Source organism: Acartia tonsa, chromosome 6 (genome assembly GCF_053477335.1).
Source record: "Acartia tonsa isolate MP-2025a chromosome 6, ASM5347733v1, whole genome shotgun sequence".
Classification (NCBI taxonomy): Eukaryota; Metazoa; Arthropoda; class Copepoda; order Calanoida; family Acartiidae; genus Acartia; species Acartia tonsa.
This window is the reverse complement of record NC_137265.1, coordinates 7039410-7060193: the sequence shown is the minus strand read 5'-3', so window position 1 is coordinate 7060193 and position 20784 is coordinate 7039410. Positions and strand designations below refer to the sequence as shown.

The following is a 20784-nucleotide window of genomic DNA, read 5'->3' as shown; positions in this document are numbered from 1 at the left end:
GTTTTTAAGGTAGATAGGGGGATTTAACTTGAGGGATTTATCCCACCCCTCTTCAAATGGCTTAAAACCTAAGAAGCACAACCTTGTCGGTTCAGAAGTTACGGGGCTTTTAAGCTTCAGACTGACTGACAGAAAGACAAACAGACAAAGTTCTATACTTTGTATGTTCACTCCATAGTTTTTCCAGTAAGGCTTCCAAAACAATTAATATCCGCTGGACTTAAGTAGTTCTCATGCAGCCACACTGAAAAATCATTTTTATGAAACTATTTTTCCACGAATATTCAAATAAAAATTTTGAAATTAAAACCTTCAGCCCCTCGCAGCTAACAAAACTGATATTAATCTCTTAATTTTGCAGGTATCTGGCCATATGTCACCCCTTGTCCACAGGGTCCAGATCCTCGACTGGGAAGGCCAAACGTGTTGTTGGAGCTGTTTGGGCAGGTATTGTCTCCAAAACCTGGACTTAATAGTAATAACAATAAGCGGTAGGCTTTTGGTACAGACAGACTTTCACACCTACACAAATAGATACTTTTATATACAAAGTAGAATCATGTCTATTTGTTTGTTTGTACCGAAGGATCTCGCTAACCGCTGAACCGATCGGGTTCTCCTTAACAGGGTAGCTTCTCATAGGTCTCGGGAAGGTTTATAACTATTTGTGGGAAGGGTACCACCACCCTCCCAAGAGATATCGCCCTAGAAAAAAATTGCCCCCCACCAAAAAAAAGGGGTTGGGGGGCAATTATATTAAAACGTTTGGACACACAACTCATACCACATACCAATCAAATTACAATAAAAGTCCTCAAAGTCAACGAGTAGAAAAACGTTAATATAAAACTTTGGGGACTTGTATAATAAACAGATTATTGTTCCCTTCCTTCCTGAGAAACTAAATATATAACTAAAAGCTGAGGCTTTTAATCGTTTTGGGAAACTTTAAAAAAAATTATCAAGGAAAATTTATAGAGAAACTTTGCTTCATTATAAAAGACAGTACGATAAGCCAAAGTATGTAAAAGGTATAAGACATTTATTGACATTGAAATGCATATGTAAAAGGATAAGAACTGTTCTAAATCCCTATATACACATAGTTTTTTTATGTCTATATGCCCGTTTCAATAACGGTTAGCGCTTGTAGCTTAGGGAATCATTATGGAGGTCATGTACTCGAATCTCGTCATAGTCTGGTAAGCCGAGCGTTCTCGGCCCACGGGGTAACGAGTTCGGATTCAACGAGCCCTAGCCTTTAATTATTCTACCAAACAAACAAGCAGGATTCAATCATACAGAAATTATATATTTAGACTGAATAATATTTACAAGTTATGTTTACTATATATATACAACAGATTATAACAATGGTTAGGTTTGAAGGGGGTGTGGGGCGCTAGGGCTTAGCTCCCGACGGCAGACAGGCTGTGGGGGCAGCGGTGGTAAAAGGGGAGGCAACGCCTCCCAGTTATATAAGCGCGTGAGGGACTCGTGATAGTTGCATGTTTGAGTCCCCTCCCCACATTTAGGCAGGCTAGTTTGACCGCTGGGTGCGGGGTCAACAGCGGTCATGAGATAGATGGTGATATAATAAGATTAGTGCAGGGGGTTTGTTATCATAAGTCACAGCGAAGCAACTCTGTAAACGGCCTGTCCGTCTGGGTGTCGTATTACCACAACCTCCCCTTCAAGGGTTGCGTGGCTCCTGAGCCACCAGGCCTTGAACCTGGGGATACGACAGCCTATGCCTGCGCCGGACAGGCAGTTCTTGGGGCACAGCTCGATGGAGGACAGCTCGGGCTACACAGGCTCCCTGGGACACTCGTTGCTCAGTCTGACTGTGGTTGGTGATCAGCATTGTCAGCTCCTGGTTGGCTTCTAGGCGTGGGTTGGCGACGGCCAAGCCCCGCCGCTGGAAATTTTGCCTCGTCTGCAGGATTAGTTCTGTCTCGGCTGGTAGCTGGACACGGAGGCCTAGGCAGACTCTGATGGTTCCTAAGGGTGGAATGGCGATGGCAAATGGTGCATAGAACTCCATGGGGGCGCCTGCTTGATTCAGGTTGCTTGGTCTCCTAGCTCCTACCCGGATGGGGATGGCTGTCATCAGCAGGGGGCACATGGCTTCTTCTTCTTCTTCTTCTTCTGGGGCGGCTTCTTCCATCGCAGTGGCTGGCTCTTCTCCTACAGGCTCGCTGCTGGCTGGCAGGTTCTCCATGTCCGCGTCAGGATTCCAGATGGAATCTCTGAGTGGCTCTGGAGCGGGCGGCGGCGGCGGTGGTTCGTTGGGCTGCTCCTGCAGGTTCTCCTCCACTGGGTCACGATCTTGGCCGCTAAGCTGTGGGGCGGCTGCGGCTGGCTGGTGCACTGGGAGCTCCCCTGGGTTGCTAGCTGCGGGCGCCGCCGCTCCAACTGGCAGCTCAGTGGCGTCCTCGTCGCCGTCCATGTCAACTTGGATGTCTGCTGGGATCTGGTGGGCAGTCACATCTCCAGTGTATTTGCGCAGTCGGCCTACATGCGCGGTAACTTCTGAAATCCTGGCTACTGGAGAGGCAGGTTTAATGACATAATGGACTTCTGTAGCTTTCCTCACTACTTTCCAGGGGCCAGTCCATCTCTTGGTAATCTTGGCTGCCTTCCCTGGCACCAGGCGGGGGGCCAGGTACCAGACCAAGTCTCCAACCTCATACTTGGCCGTGCCTTCGTAAGCTGCCGCGCTCCTCCTGATGGCTCCCTCCTCCTTCTGCTGGATGGCATCATACACTGCATAGTAGCGTTGCAAGAGAGCTTGGACGTTGGCTGGAACTGAAGCATATTCGGTCTCTGGCAGCCGTAGTACCATGTCCACCGGAAGTTTGGCCTCTCTCCCAAAGAAGGCCAGGAACGGGGTCACGCCAGTGGATCTGCAGGCCTTGGTGTTGTAGGCGAAGGCGATGGCAGGCAGGTGCGGCTCCCAGTTGTTATCGTCTCTGTCCAGGAACAGGCGCATGCCTGTGTTGAGCGTCCTATGAAACCTCTCCACTCGGTTGGACTGCGGGTTGTAGGGTGGTGGATGTGTCAGGCCAATCTCAAGTCTGGAGGCCAGTTCCTGGAATACCTGGCCGGTAAATTCCATTCCATTGTCGGAATGGATCTTCAGGGGGCATCCGAACGTGGCCAGGTGGCGGTGCAACAGGGCTTCGGCCACCGTGAGGGTGCGCTTGTTGGGGATGGCGTAGAGGCTGACAAACCGGCTGAATCCATCTTGGCAGGTGAGGATGTAGCGGTTCCCAGCTGAGGTCTCTGGCAGTGGCCCCACCAGGTCGATGAATAGGACTTGCTGTGGATACCCCTGGCGGGAGGGCACATGGATCCCCTGCTTCAGCCTCTCCTTGGTAACTTTCTGGACACACTCAGGGCAGGTTTGTACCATCAGGCGGACGTCACGGGCCAGGTTGGGCCACCAGAAGTGCATGGCAACGCGGGCGATAGTTGCGTCCATCCCAAAGTGCCCAGCCATGGGGGTCCCATGGGCTAGAAAGAACGCGTCCTGCTGGAGGGCCGAAGGCAGCAGGTATCTTGTCCTCTCTCCTGTCAGAGTCTGGTCAGTGGTGGTGAGGCAGCCGTGCTCGTCAAGCCCCAGGGCTGGGAAGCGGCTGGCGTACTGCTGCTCGTCTCGTTCCTTGCCACGCAGCTCAGCCTTGGTTGGGGCTTTGCCATCAGCCACCCATTGGCGGACACGGAGCAGGAGGGGGTCCTGTGTCTGGGCCTCCAATACTCTAGCTGGATCCAGTCGGGCGGCAGGAGGCCGGCTAGCTGCGGACTCCCCTAGCTGGCAAAGGTTGTGGATATACTCAGCCTGCTCTGCTAATTCTTCGGCGCTAGCCGTTGGCATGTTGGCATCTTCCCGGCGGCTGAGGGCGTCGGCGTTGGTATTCTGGGTGCCAGGCCTGTGGCAGACGGTAAAGTCTAAGGCCGCTAGCTCCTCCTGCCAGCGGGCCACCATCCCTGTGGATGTGTTCAGTGATTTCATCTGTAGCAAGGCAGAGGAATCAGTGTTGATCTGGAAGCTGCGGTAGGACAAGATGCCGTGGAATTTTCGGATCCCATACATAATGGCGGCCATCTCTCCCTTCCAGGACGGGTAGCGCGTCTCAGGGTCGGTTGTCTTGCGCCCCACGGCGGCAATCAGCCATTCCTTGCCCTCCTGGCATTGACTCAGTATGGCAGAGATGGCGCGGCTGCTGAAGTCTGTGGTGAGCTGGAACACCGCTGGCAAATCAAACCTGGGCGGCGCTCGGATGGGGGCCTTGCGGAACTTGTCCTTGAGTTGCAGCAGCTGGGCTTCCATCTCAGGCGTCCAGGTTAGGGCCTTGGCCGTCTTCTGGCGGTTCATCTCGTAGGTGAGGTCTGCATACTCTGGGATGAACAGGCGGTAGTATCCAAAGAACCCCAGCAACGCCAGCAAGTCCTTGGGGGTGCTAGGGGCTGGCCAGTCCAAGATACGGTCAATATAGCCCTCTTGCATGGCTATCCCCTCACGGCTGAGGGTGTGACCCAGATAATCCACCTTAGATCGGAACAGCTTGGTCTTGGCTGGCTTGAGGCGGATCCCTCCCCTGCGGTGGGCTTCCAAAACCTCTCTGAGCCTGGCCAGGTGGGCCCAGGTATCCTGGTGGAAGGTCAGGACGTCGTCAAGGTATGACTGGAGGTTGGCTGTGCCTAGTGGGTTTAGGACCCCTGCAATAAACCTGGAATAGACAGACGGTGCCGTAGCCAGGCCAAAGGGCATCCTTTTCCATTGATACAAGCCCCTGGGGGTGGTGAAGGCGGTGCAGGGCCGGCTGTCCTCGGACACACGGATGGTGTAGTATGCGGCCACCGCGTCTAAAGCACTGTAGACACGGTGCCCGCCAGCTCGTTCCACCAACTGCTGGATCCTAGGCAGGGGGTAGCTGTCCAGCTCCAGACACTTGTTGAGGGCTCTGTAGTCGACGGCCCAGCGGGTGCTCCCGTCCTTCTTCTTGATGGGCACCAGGGGGCTGCTCCAGGCGGAGTCTGACGGCTCTATGACTCCCTCCTGTAGCCAGGTGTCCAGTTGTTTCTCCAGTTCAGCCTCTTGCCGCGGGTTCAGATCCCTAAATCTCTGGCGGATCGGCTGGGTCCCTGGCTTGAGGCGCAGCTGCAACTCAAGCACATCTGTGCAGCCGGGGGTAGAATTGGAGAAAACGTCCCTGTATTCTGACAACATAGTCCAGACCTCCTTCTTGAGCAAGGGGTCCTTGCGTAGGAACTCATTGTCCTCCATCTCCAGGGCCTCCCACAACTCCTGCATGTCTATAGGCTCAGCAGGTTCTTGGAACGAGTGGAGGCGCGGGGGAGGCGTATCAGAGACCTCTAGAATGTCAGGTTTGACCAGCTCCCCTGCCACTGGGAGGCCAGCATCCAGCAAGAGGGGCACCTCCCCCTCATTGACCACTAGTACTCTAAACACAGTGGCAGAGCCAGGCCTGTGGGCATACAGGCCCTCTGGAATAACAAGATCCTCCCCAAACCTCTGTTCTGGGGCAGCTAGTTGGATGGCATCCTTGGTGCGATGGCCTACTAGCTCAACAGGGACCGCCATAACCCCGCGGCCAGGCAGGACCACCCGCTTGGCTGTGCGGAGCTGGGGTGGCTGGCCATCAGTTGGAGTGACAGCGCTTAGCCTATACGTGGCTGGTGCGGGGTCAGCTTTGGCTCCGGGACCCACCGGCCGCGACTTGACGGGCTCGGCTTCTGGAGGGGCTGACGTGTCGGAGCCAGGTGTGGCTCCGAGGGCGTCCGGCCACGATTTGACGGGCTCGGCGCTGGGAGAGGCCAAAGTGCTGGGTCCAGCTTTGGCTCCGTGGACGTCCGGCCGCGACTTGACGGGCACGGCGCCGGGAGAGGCTGGGGCCTGAGAGTTGAGTGTGGCTCCGGGTACATCAGACCGCGACTTGACGGGTCTGGACTCGGGCTTGGCTGGTGGACTGGCTGGAGGTCCCAGGTAGAGGGGGCCAGGTGGACACGGCTGGCCGTTGATAAAGGTGTCGGTGGAGAAGATTGGTTCTGGAGGGCTGGCAATCTCAGGAAACGTTGTTGGCAGGCTCTCCCTTGGCACCTTGGGCACTGGGGGCAACCCCATGGCTAGCAGGTTAGCTCCCTTGTGTGCGTTGAGCTCAGCGTCCACCCAGTGTGTGCCTTTCTCAACCACACGCGGCTGCTCAGGCAGGGGGCCTGGCAGGGGCCCCTCATAGCTTAGCTCTCTCTCGGCTGTCTCCCGGTCAATGGGGACGCCACGGAGTGGGATAAACTCCCCACGCACCCACAAGCAAGGTGGTTGCATGTCGAAACAGAGCCTAGTTCCGAACTCCTTGAGAAAATACCCTCCTAGGTTCAGAGGGTGTGAGAGGTTCCGGACCACAGTCACGTGGTATAGATGGAGTATAAGAGTGTGTGAGACTGCCATATATAACTCTTTTAACTTTCCAATTACCTGGAGGGGCTGGCCTTCCTCATTAGCAGTCAGGATCTGGGTGTTGTCCGGAATCAACATGCGTTGCACGCCCATCGCGTGCATGAGGTGCTCAGAAATTACAGCAGACCCTGGTACACGGTTGCCAGAATCAATCATGGCATCAACCTGTACATGCTGGGCAGGGTCAGGGGTAGGAAACCTCACCCTGACATGGCAGGGGAAGTGGAGGTCCTGCCCTTGAGACAAGGGGGCCTCTCGTTCGGCTGGGGTTGGCAGAAACTTTGGTGGTGGCCGCACCGCAGCTATGGTGGTATCGCTTACCATGGTGGCTTAGACTGTAGCTTCGAATCACTAGAGCTTATTAATTATCACTTGGTCAACAATTTTATATTTATTTTTATCACTTGGTTGACATTTATACACACTTATGTGTTGTTATCACTAGGAGCTCTAGGTGTGATTCTGGAAGCACTGGCAGCAGGGAATGTCCGTCCTGCAAGGTTTAGAGGGGTGACGGCGGTAGGGAATGACCCGTCCTACAGCGCCGCTGGTTCGAATCCCGAAAATGAAGGCAGGGAATGGCCCGTCCTGCAGCGCCTCGGGTTCGAATCCTGGGAGGCAGCGGCAGGGAATGTCCCGTCCTGCCGTGCCTGTGGCTCAAAATCTGCTATCCGTCGCAGTGGTAGGGCTTACTTGTGTGCTGAAGCTTCGCAGCCACACATTGCCTTCTTAGGGAGACCAGCACCCAGCTGTCTGTCTCATAGGTTTGGCCTGGGTGTCCTGGGGCTTGTCCCAGCTACACTTGCCAATTTGGACTCAGTTCTGTAGCCGTCTGAGCTAAATTATCCGATTGCCGTGGCTGCGCACCTAGCGCCACTCCTACACGACACGGAAAAGCGTCTTAACTGGCGCTTTTAGCAGGCTAAATCTGCTTGCCGTAGGCCAGAGGCCCACATATTGCGTTCAAAATGATGGAAATTCGACCTAAAAAGGCCGTCTCACGGGTCAGTTGGCGGCTGATTGTCCCCTTACTTGCCAAAGGGTCCAATCAGAGGTAGAATAGGCTAGTTTCTGTAAGGCTCGATTGAAACACGCTGACACCAAGTTCTGGTAAGCCGAGCGTTCTCGGCCCACGGGGTAACGAGTTCGGATTCAACGAGCCCTAGCCTTTAATTATTCTACCAAACAAACAAGCAGGATTCAATCATACAGAAATTATATATTTAGACTGAATAATATTTACAAGTTATGTTTACTATATATATACAACAGATTATAACAATGGTTAGGTTTGAAGGGGGTGTGGGGCGCTAGGGCTTAGCTCCCGACGGCAGACAGGCTGTGGGGGCAGCGGTGGTAAAAGGGGAGGCAACGCCTCCCAGTTATATAAGCGCGTGAGGGACTCGTGATAGTTGCATGTTTGAGTCCCCTCCCCACATTTAGGCAGGCTAGTTTGACCGCTGGGTGCGGGGTCAACAGCGGTCATGAGATAGATGGTGATATAATAAGATTAGTGCAGGGGGTTTGTTATCATAAGTCACAGCGAAGCAACTCTGTAAACGGCCTGTCCGTCTGGGTGTCGTATTACCACAATAGCACCGCTTAAAAATTAGAGACATTAAAAATGGTTTCTACTGCTGCTATGTCAGTTATTTTTACCCAAAAGGACAACTTCAAATTCAAAACTATACTTTTATATCAAAGCAAAAAAAGTCTTTTATCATTTAATCTCTTAAATTGCTATCCGTGGCAATGTTAAAAACGCCAAAAGTATTAAGAATTCTTGAAATTTTGTCAAATTTTGTATGAATTTGACTCAATTTTCATTTCACTTTACATTATATAAACGTGACGTACCTAGTGGCTCATTTTCTGAATGAACCACCAAAGTCAAAAACCACTTTATATTTTTTAATTAAAAGGCTATTCCAATATGGCTTCAAAACCGGTTAATATCTGGTGGACAAGAACCGGTTCTCAACCACACTGAAAAATCATGTATCGTATTGTATAATATCCAGTTTAACGAATATAAAAATGAACAATCATAATATTAAAACCAGTTTTGTTAGCCCATGCCTTTGGCATCTTGTGGCAAACAAAAAATGGTTTCAATGTTATAGTTGTACATTCCTATATCCGCAGAAAGCTGGTTCAGTGTTTATAATACGATGCGATTAATAATTGTTCCATAACCTATGCTCGAAAATTTAACCCTGCGGGAAAGGAAATGATTAAAGTCCTATCTATATTATTCAATATTTAATCAATAATAAGTCTTTGCAGATTTTTCAATAACAATCTTTTTAGGAGCGTTGGTATCTGCTACTCCTTGGGCCTATTTTACAAAGGTAGATATTTTTTAGAAGCAAACTATAATTCAAATTTCAATTTGTCTTTAGCTTCAGTCAGTCCGTTTCGCTTTGAAAAAATGCGATTTTTCAAGGCTGATATTTAAGATAGACATCTGAAATTTACGGTTTCAATCTATACATTGTTTTACCTATAGAAAGTTTTTTAATGCCGAAGCTGTTCAATAATTCAATTTTTCTGTTGTCTGTAGTTCACGCTACAAAAGATATAATAACCAATTTTATTATGAAGGTTTCGTGTTTTTCAAATCTATTTAAATCGCTAAATATTATAACCCTTTCAATTTTCCTTGGTTGTAAATATCTATGCATGTCAAAATAATCCTCTAAGATATTCATGAAGATTATTCCAGAGAGGGAGGGGGCATTGGGCTGTTTATTACACTAGTCCCCAAAGTTTAATAATAATGTTTTCTTATTTTTTAGTGTAACAATTTTAAGGTCTTTTAATGAATTTTGATTGGTTGTTTGCTAAACGTTTCAACCACTAATTGTAATCTAAAAAGTGATAATTTTGTGTATTATTATGGAGGATGTACATCAATTTATTGGGCTTTGTCCTTCCCTTTAGATCCCTGAGATTATTCTCCATGTTATTTCTAGAGCCATTTCAACTAATTTAAGACAATAAATTTCAAGATATATTATATGCTAAAACAGAGACAATTAATCTAAAACTAAAGTCGTCTTGATACATTTCATGATAAATGAACTTACAAGAGATTCTCGCACACACTGATAATATGCAATTTCCAGCTGGCTAATATAACTATAACCCACATACTCCTTATTTACTCCCTACCCTTCCTTCTACTGGAGGAACACACTGACCAATAAATGAGGATGAAAGTAGTAACCTAAATTTTTATATCCATTAGTCATATCAAACGTTTTATCATAGTCAAACTAACATTATATCAAAATAAGATTCTGGGGGGCAATTTTACATATACAGCTAGGAAAAGGTATATGAAGGTACATATATTCTTTTTAATTTGTCTTACATTACAATATCTATCTACTTAATATTTATACATTAAAGTAAATGAAAAGAGGGGGCACGAACTATATATAACTCTGCTCACCGGGTGGGAAACCTTGCTGACTTTCAATTGGTTCTATACATATCAGCCAACAGCGTCGGAAATATTGACACATCCAGGAGCAGAAAATAATTTTCGAAAAAGGTCTAAACCAGTTGGGCCAAGTAGTTTATTGGGTTATACATCTTTTCTTATACATTTATGATGTCAGTTTATTATATCTGTGCTACCTATTAACACAAATTTTCCATTTTAGAATACATTTCTCTAATTCTTGAATATGAGAGTTACTGAGAACATATTGAATTCTAAATGTATAAATCTTAGCTTCATATTCTACAGGGATAGGACACAAAAAGACAGAAATGAAGTCAACATACTTTTAAAAACAAAGCTTTTCTATAAACAGTGTCAGTCTGCCCGTTAGTTTTTTTTACGTGTAAAGGTTAGCTCTTCTCGTGTAACAGTAAGCTCTTTTCGTTAATTTATCTTATCGTTTTTCAACTTAGCAGATGATTCCTATAACAGCTAGGTACAATTTAGGAAGGGTAACAACTGTATTTATAATATTCATGTAATATAATTATCCTTGTTATCTGATTTTCGGAATTCTGACTCTTCTTTCAACAAGGTACAAGTTCTACAAATCTAAGTCCTTGAACAGTATCATGTATTGAAGCAGTTTTGCAAAAAAATCACTATCAACTTCTACATTTTCAGAGCTTTGCGTTTATGGATGTTGACATCATTGTCATTATTTAGTTTTAGTTCAATAGTGAATTATAACTATCTATTACATATTTCTGTAGGAAAAAAGAACCTAATTCTAACTCCTGCGGAGAACCATAATTCTCCATGATTTGTTATTTGTTAAAAATTTTTTTTCTTATAAATAGTATAATGAAAGAAGATTAATTCTAAAAACATATTAATCAGTTTTGTAGCATAACTTCTCTATAAATCAGCTTTTTTGTTAGCTGGAACTTTATGTTAGTTGTACATAATTTGGTCTTTTTAATCATACTAGTGGCTTCGCCCCTAGCATCTAGGGGCTTTTACCCTATAGGTAAAGGGGAGATTTTTAAAAGTTTTATTTCAAAACTTTTTAGAATTTTTCCTTTTTTGAGGGGGTGGGGCTGTCCCACCAGCCAAAAAAATAGCTTAAAACCACCAAAGGACCAGTATCTACATTCCCTGAAGAGTAGAGCCAAATCGCTTCAGCGGTTGCTGGGATTGACGGACGGACAGACAGACGGACAGCAGGAAAAACATCATTCTACTTTGTATTATAGATAAATGATCTCAATTCTATTTCAGCAGTTCATTTATCAAATCCTATCATGTAAAGTAGTAGGGGTTTTTGGCTGAAGATTAAGATCTTTATAACTACCAAACCGATCGAGTTCTCCTTTTCTGGAAAGTTTTACATAGGTGCCGGAATGGTTTTAGGCAATTTTTAATTCTAAATCTTGGGATAGTTTTAGACTATTTTTCAATCCTCAAATATAGACCCCTAGATGGCAGGGGCGCAGTCACGAGTACTCTATATTAAAACAAGGATGACAACATCCATAAAAGCGAAGCACTGAAACGGTAGGACAAACGGACATTAACACTTGTATAGTGTCAGAACGGAATAATCATAATATAAATGTATAAGAGTCAAAGCAAAATTGTAAGTAAATTTGTTGAAAAACTGCTTGATTCAGGATAATGTTTATGGACATACTTACATTTTTAGGACTTGATTATAGAGTTGCTTCGCTTATTACATTATACTTTGTCGTCCCAGATATCAATATACCAAAAATCAGATCAATCGGATGATTAAATCACATAAAAATTTGTTGTTAAAAAAGTAAAAAAATCAACTTGTTTAAAATGGACGTACGGACATTTTTGTGATGATTATAGAGTTGCTACGCTTTCTAAATCGTACCTAACTATTAAAAGAATCACCATGCAAAATTTGAAATCGATAGGACAATTCTAACATGCCTAAATTAACGAAAAAAGCTATCCGTGACTTGATTATAGAGTTGCTTCGCTTATTACATTATACTTTGTCGTCCCAGATATCAATATACCAAAAATCAGATCAATCGGATGATTAAATCACATAAAAATTTGTTGTTAAAAAAGTAAAAAAATCAACATGTTTAAAATGGACGTACGGACATTTTGGTAATGATTATAGAGTTGCTACGCTTTCTAAATCGTACCTAACTACTAAAGGAATCACCATGCAAAGTTTGGAATCGATAGGACAATTCTAACCTGTGACGGACGTACGGACGGACCGACCCTAATTATAGAAAAGCTTCGCTTTTAAAAAGGTTTTACGTCGTTTTTTAAGTCCCTCCTTTCATATGTAAATTTACTATATAAAAGAAGGATTTAAATTATTTTTTATAAGCTTATACAGATTAGTTTTTAAAAGCGAAGCTTTTCTATAATTAGGGTCGGTCCGTCCGTACGTCCGTCCGTCATGGATAGCTTTTTTCGTTAATTTAGACATGTTAGAATTGTCCTATCGATTCACAAATAGAGCATTCATGTTCCTCCAATCCACACTAAATTTTTAAAAACGAAGCTTTTCTATAATTAGGGTCGGTCCGTCCGTACGTCCGTCACAGGTTAGAATTGTCCTATCGATTCCAAACTTTGCATGGTGATTCCTTTAGTAGTTAGGTACGATTTAGAAAGCGTAGCAACTCTATAATCATTACCAAAATGTCCGTACGTCCATTTTAAACATGTTGATTTTTTTACTTTTTTAAATAGCTTTTTTTGTTAATTTAGGCATGTTAGAATTGTCCTATCGATTCCAAATTTTGCATGGTGATTTCTGTAATAGTTAGGTACGAGTTAGAAAGCGTAGCAACTCTATAATAATTACCAGAATGTCCGTACGTCCATTTTAAACATGTTGATTTTTTTTTACATTTTTAACAACAAATTTGTATGTGACCTAATTATCCGATTGGTCTGATTTTTGGTATACTGATTTCTGGAACAACAAAGTACAATATTATAAGCGAAGCAACTCTATAAACAAGTCCTAAAAATGTAAGTATGTCCATAATCATTTTCCTGTATCAAGCAGTTTTTCAACAAATTTACTTACAATTTTGCTTTGACTCTTATACATTCGCATTCTGATTATTCAGTTCTGACATTATACAAGTGTTAATGTCCGTTTGTCCTAACGTTTCAGAGCTTCGCTTTTATGGATGTTGTCATCCTTGTTCAGTTACGCTTTTATTGATGTTATCCTCCATGTTTGTTGATAACATTTAATCCGATTAAATATTAATTAAATAAAAAATATCCATTAACTTTAATTAATTTTCCATAGTTATAAAATTAAAAAATAAAATATGATACTCTAATACGCAAATCTGTAAGTGTTAATTTATTTTTAAGTACCTAGCTACCATAGAATAAGGAGGAATAGAAATGAAAACCCTAAATATTTCTGGGAAATTTGAAGGAATCTTTGACTTGCGCAGTAAAAACAATAATGATATAGTACAAATTACAATGACTAGTTGGACAAAACTAGAAAAGTTTAATTTGTATCAACATCTAATATAAGAAACATAAGAGCGCAACCTAGTTTTATAATGTAAATACTGAGACCAATATTTTTTGTAAATTTTCTTACATAATTATTTTTTTAAGGCTTAATATGCACATTAAATTCATTTTTAATCCATTGTGAATAGGGAAGAGGAAGCTGGATTCTTGGCTACATGGCTTTTAGTAAATCATTGGAAAAGAAATTTATTTTGAATATTTTTTCTGAATAATTACTGAAATCATGTTATTTACTAACAGCCTTGTAGCCGTTTTGGTCTTTCAAAAGTTCCAATTTTACTTCAGGCTAGCCAGGCAGAATCTTCTACCTGGATTCTATTCTATACTTTATCTTCTTTGCTAGCTACTTTATATTTTATCACGTATATTTAATGTTATATAATCAATCAGAAGCATACAGAACTGGACATGTGAATATATAATAACATGTTATTATAAAATATTTCCTTCCTCATTGAATATTTACCAGTTTCACAAGTTATGAATTAAAACTATTCTCGAAATAAATAACTTTAAATGCAGCTAGCTGCCAAACGGCTGGAAGAACTTTACTAACTATAATTTATTGGCTTCTTCCTTCAAGTATCTATTCAAGCACAGAACCCCTCCCCCCCCCCCCCCCCAACTTATTTGTAAGATTGCCATTTCCAATATCCGGCCGGATACAGATTCTCGAAACTATCAGGATATTCGGCTGATTTCTAATGTCGGATATCCGGTAATTTGCCGGATATCGAACTTTTGCCAGATATCCGGTCGGATACCGGATATCTAGTGTCCGGTCATAAAAGTATCCGGCCCAACCCTACTTATTTGTAAATTAATTGAAAAAAAGGGGGTAGGGTTTCTTGTGTTTAATTAAGGCTTGGTTAGGTTATACTGGGTAAATGGCAACCCCACAGGAAATAATCTACAGAAAAAAAACTACGCATCCTTACTCTAAATATATATTAAAGAAATGGGAATGTCGTTTTTCTGTGCTCGCTAAACACTTTGAGATAAAGCACTGAATTTACTACCAAAGTATTACTATGAAACGTGTGGATAACTAAATGTGTTTGTTTAGGTGAATTATGTGCAGTATAATGATGAAGATTTGATAGACTCCGCCTGGTGCAGCATACCCTTCCATGAGAAGGGCTCACAGGAATCATAGACATACTTTTTAAACGCGAAGCTTTTCTATGACTTACTTTGTCTGTTCGTCCGTCAGTCCGTAAGATTTGTTATACTCAGCCTGGTGCAGCATACCCTTCCACGAGAAAGGCTCACAGGAATCATAGACATACTTGTTTTTTTTTAGCGAAGCTACTCTATAATATACTCTATCTATCCGTCCGTCAGTCCTTAAGATTTGATAGACCCTGCCTAGTGTAGTATTCCCTTCCATGAGAAAGGCTCTCAGGAATATAGACATACTTTTTAAAAGCGAAGCTTTTCTATAATTATGGTCAGTCCGCCTGTACGTCCATAACGGATTTAATTGACATACTTGTTTTTTTTTGTAGCAAAGCTACTCTATAATATACTTTGTCAGTACGTCCGTCAGGCCGTAAGATTTATTAGACTCCGCCTGGTGCAGTATTTTCTTCCATGAGAAAGGCTCACACGAATCATAGACATACTTTTTAAAAGCGAAGCTTTTCTATAATTATGGTCAGTCCGCCTGTACGTCCATAACGGATTTAATTGTTACCTTTTTCAATAATTTAGACATGTTAGAATTGTCATATCCATTTCAAACTTTGCATTATGATTCCTTTAACAAATTTACAGAAATCTAAACAATTTTGTTTAGACTTACACATTTTTTCCTGCTCATTGGTTTTTGACACTCTACAATTGTAATGTTCGTGTGTCCTACCGTTTAACAGCATCGCTTTTATGGATGTTTTCATACTTGTTATTTACTATTTAACTAATTTTTAGTATTTCATTTTTTTGGAGGGTGGGGGTGGGGGGGAAGGGCAATTCTGGTAAGCCGAGCGTTCTCGGCCCACAGGGTAACGAGTTCGAGTTCAACGAGCCCTAGCCTTGAATTATTCTACCTCTATAAACTAGCAGGATTTAGTCATACAGAAATTATATATTTAACTGAATAATATTTACAAGCAATGTTTACTATATATATATACAACAGATTATAACAATGGTTAGGTTTGAAGGGGGTGTGGGACGCTAGGGCTTAGCTCCCGGCGGTAGACAGGCTGTGGGGGCAGCGGTGGTAAAAGGGGAGGCAGCGCCTCCCGGTTATATAAGCGCGTGAGGGACGCGTGATAGTTGCATGTTTGAGTCCCCTCCCCACATTTAGGCAGGCCAGTTTGACCGCTAGATAGCGGGGTCAACATCGGTCATGAGATAGATGGTGATATAATAAGATTAGTGCAGTGGGTTTGTTATCATAAGTCACAGCGTAGCAACTCTGTAAACTGCCTGTCCGTCTGGTTGTCGTATTACCACACAATAATGTATTTTCCAAGATTTTTAAAGAGTGTGATGATTCACAAAATTACTCCTTATGTAGGTTATAATTATTGGTAGAAATGTGTGTACACTCAACTTAATGAACCAACTAATCAAAGTTCCCAAAGTTGATAAACAGAAAGTAACAATGTTCGATTGTACAACAAACTACTACAACTATTAAAAATCTGCGCTTTCAAAAACTATTCAAAAAATTCTATGATTGAAATTCAGATTCCTTTATATTTGATGGCTGCGTCCACAGTTCTGTACTTTCTAATACCCTTGGTTCTTGTGGTTCTACTCTATGTTAAAATAGGTAAGATTTTACTTATTGTTGCTAGAGAGAGAGAGAGGGGATAATGGGCTGTTTATTACACTAGTCCCCAAAGCTTTATATTAAAGTTTTATTATTCGTTGGCTTAACAACTTTTGGGACTTTAAAGAATTTTGATTGGTTGGATCATTAAGTTGAGTGTTTACACGTTAAAACCCCTAATTTTAATCCTACTGAAGGGTAATTTTGTGTAACATCATTGGAGATTTACATAAATTAAACGGCAATTGTCTTATCCCTTTAGATCCCTGACATAATCTAGTAAGGTTAGAGTCTCAATACCAAAGATAAACATTAATCCATCTTAAAGTTCTTCACCTCAAATGGTTGTGTGTGTGTGGGGGGGGGGGGGTGGTAATAGTTATTTCTCGCATTGTATTATAAACGGCTTTCCGCAGATATAGAATGTACAATTATAAGATCAAAACCAGTTTTTTTAGCCCCGAGGTGCCGAAGGCACCGGCTAAAAAACTGGTTTTAATCTTATGATTGTACATTTTCATATTCGTAGAAAGCTGGATATAATACGATGCTAGACATAGTTTTTTCATATGGATGAGAACCGGTTCCTATCCACCGGATTCGAATGAATACGAGAATAATTATTCCAAGAACCAGAGAGAGAGGAGAGTGTGTGTAATAAACACAGGTCCCCAAAGATTCGTTGGCTTCACAACTTTGGGGACTTTAGTAAAATTGGATTGGGTGATTCAAACTATTTCATATTTACAATAAATTTTAGCTTATTTTTTTTTTTTAATATCAATGGGTTTGAATATTTTTTTGGAATTCACATTCAATTTTTTTTGTAGATATTTTCTGAAATGATTTTCTTACAGCTAGAGCTAATATCTAATTTTATAATGTTTTAAGTTGAAACATAGCCATGTCTTTGACCAATCCACAAATACTCACACATAATATATAAACCAGAGATCTAAAGGGATAAGACAATTTCCGATAAAATGATGTAATTCCCATTGATGATGCACAAAATTACTTCTTCTATAATATACGATTGGTAGTTGGAACGTTTGGACACTTAACTTAATGAACCTAAAAAAATTGAATATATGAAAAAAGGCATTGGAAGCAAAAAATATTTTTAAAACTATAAATATATAAATCTATTTTGACCTATTATCTCTATAAATGAATGAAAAAATAAAGACTTTGGTAGGCTCTTAAAAATATTAGAGTTGTTCAGCTAATTAGATTACAAATTTAGAAAAACACACATTCCAATCAACTCAAAAGAGTATAAAGTATAAATGCAGTTACTTATGTAATCCATCCGTGTTGGGCGTTTTTGTAGATTTTCATGTATACGGGAATGAGATATAACTTTAAGTGGGGAAAGAAATTTTTAAAACCATGATTAACTAATTATATTAATTAGTCTTAATTAATTGAATCAAATTTAAGGCGAATGGAAAAGTTCAAATACGAAGAAAGTCCGTCAATGACATCATAAAAATGAGGAAAGGAGGAGTGGGAAAAAAAACTCCTAAAAAAGTTATGAATAATCCCTCGTTTTTATGACGTTACATGATGATTTTTAGAAGGTCTTTCTTCGTATTCGAAAAGTTCATAATATCACATCTTTGTTTTGCTATGAAATGTCTCCAAAGGTCTATTTCCATAACAGTAACCAATAGCCCAACGAAATAAAATATCTAGAACCAACTAAAAAGAAACTGTAAAACAATGGTTTAATTACTGTAAAAAATAGGTACTACTGATTATTCATTTGGCTCAAGAAAATAAACGGTTGTGAAACCCGCCAAAAAAAAACACTTGGCAAAACTCTCACACCTTGTAATTGCAATTTTCTTATGGTCAAATGTCCGGGGAAAAAGGGATAGGATAATATGTAGAACATTATTTCTAATTCAACCCGAAATTTTACTTTCATTTTTAAATCTCCAATTAGTTTTATGATAGATTTAAGTATTATGTTAAATGTAAAACATTACCTATATAGACCTAAACAAGAATGAAAACATCCATATGTAGTAAAGCACAGAAATCATGGCTTGGACAAAAAAATCAAGAAAACCATTAAAAAATAAGTTTTATGTATGTCGTAGGCAGACAAAAATTATAGACGAGGTGTTCATATGTCCGACAAATATTAACTGAAACTTCCAACTGTCTATTTTCAATAACAGCCGAGAAACATTTCCCGTTTAGCGTTACGGACTGACGGACGGACATACAATGGAGAAATTCACTCTTAAACACAAAATCATATTTACTTGCGCTAGTTAGATCACATAATCCTATTATATAAAGTAGTAAGATTTTTTTTTCTGAAGCTTCAGATCTCAATAACTACTGAAACTACTGATTCTTTGTTTTAAGTAAGCTTCATAGAGGTCTAGTGATGGTTAACAGGTTTATGGGATTGTTCTAAGCTATTTTTCTAGCCCCTTTGAATACAATGCCCTTAGATGGCAGAAGCGCATCCGCCAGTAAATTTATAAAACAATTCTGTTTACTAGCCAAAATATTATGTGGTTGTTAGTTTTTTTCTCCGTCAATTTAAAACTTAAAAATTTAAAGTTAAAATATTTTTATGTAGCACAGCTTATAGAGGAAGGGGACATTGTTTATTATACTAGTCCCTAAAATTTAATAATAACCTTTTCTTATTCTTTGGCTTAACACCTTTGAGGACTTCAGTGGCTTTTTATTGGTGGGTTTATTTTTTTAAGTGTTCAAACGTTTTAGCAACTAATTTTACGCTACAGAAAGATACATTTAGTGTATAATCATTGGGGATTTACATTAATTTAATGTCTATTGTCTTATCCCTTTAGATCCCTCAATTCTATAAATTAGCACTAGCTTCTAGGAAAAGTGCATTTAAGGGGATTTTGTTTTTTGAAAATAGCCTTATACCATCTAATGGCATATATGAAACTTCCCGAAAAAAAAACAAAAGCCTATTTGACCCATCAATTATAAGATCGTCTGCTTCCTAAAAAAAATTTATAATTTCTCTATGATGCTCTATATAGTGCTTATAAAAAAGGGGATAAATATCAAAACTTTGAACCGACATCTTATTAGAAAAATGGACTATTCTAATATAACGCCTTTGGGGATACTTTGGCCAGAAGTTTTTAAATCTATCCCCTTTTTTATAGGCACTATAAAGAGCTTCATTCACGTATTAAATTCTTCAAAGGATAGTCAAATTGTTATGTGGTTAAATATAAACCCGCATGCGCATATAATAAATTAGTATTACGTTTTATATACTAGTAAATGGATTCTTATAAAAATTAGAAATTTTCTTATTTGACTTTAGAAAACTTATTTATTTTGGAAATTCAATTTAAGAGTTTTTTTTTATAAAGCTCTTATTTGTTTTAATGCTAGACTTGTGAGATACCTATTATGACTTATACAGTTAGGGAGTTGAATCCATTTTTATAGAAGCAGAAATATAATCTATGATTATGGTTTGGACCCTCTAAAACTGTAATCTACCTTTCCACTTTCCCCTCTCTTGGTGAAGATATCTTCAACGCCGATACGATTTTTAAATGTAAGATTCTACTTTCCCTTCTCTTGGTGAAGATATCTTCAACGCCGATACGATTTTTGAATTGTAAGATTCCACTTTCCCCTCTCTTGGTGAAGAGGGGAAAGTGGAAGGGTAGATTACAGTTTTAGAGGGTCCAAACCATAATCATAGATTATATTTCTGCTTCTATAAAAATGGATTCAACTCCCTAACTGTTATAGAGATCTGGATTGTCTTAGAATAGTTATTTCTCGCATCGTATTATAAACGGCTTTCCGCGGATATAGAATGTACAATTATATTTTATATTTTTATATTCGTAGAAAGATGGATATAGTACGATGCTAGACATAGTTTTTTCGTATGAATAAGAACCGGTTCCTATCCGCCGGATTCGAATGGGTGTGTGTTTGTCTGCCTGTGTGTCTGTACCGAAGGATCTCACTAACCGCTGAACCGATCGGGTTCTGCTTAACAGGGTAGCATCTCAGAGGTCCCGGAAATGTTTATAACTCTTTAGGGGATGGTACTACCACCCTCCCAAGAGAAATCACAAAAAATCGAAAATATTTATTTATAGAGACTCATATACGCAACATAGCTAGGTATCGTAGAAACTTGAAAGCAACGTAGATCAGTATCGTATTATTTTTTAAAAAAGTGCCACTTTAGGCTTCTGGGGGCGTAGCCGCTATTTATTCATATAGGGACAGTCATTATCATTATAATTATATTATTTAGGGTTGACACTGAAGCAAAGTAAAATGCAGAGATGCGCCGCCTCTGGTCAAGGGCAACACTGCAAAGCAGAAAGGTAAATCATGAAGCAGCTTATAGTGCCTAATACAAATGACCAATTATAGGCCAGTATACAGTTTAACTTTGATCAATTAAAATGTATACTGGTCTACCATTGGTAATTTGTATTGTATGAGGTCTTGTTTTATAGGCAC

The 20784-nt window shown here is 41.0% G+C and overlaps 1 protein-coding gene across 1 annotated transcript in view; it reads left to right on the top strand.

Moving 5' to 3' along the window:
• Positions 1–16224: 16224 nt before the first annotated feature.
• The window catches only part of LOC145321710 (uncharacterized), a 44605-nt gene continuing 40045 nt past the window's right edge, over positions 16225–20784 (top strand). The window contains exons 1-2 of the mRNA XM_080163255.1: positions 16225–16278; positions 20573–20645. Of these exons, the coding sequence (XP_080019381.1) occupies positions 20596–20645 (50 nt within the window). The 5' untranslated portion in view covers positions 16225–16278; positions 20573–20595. The remainder of the gene's footprint in view (positions 16279–20572; positions 20646–20784) is intronic.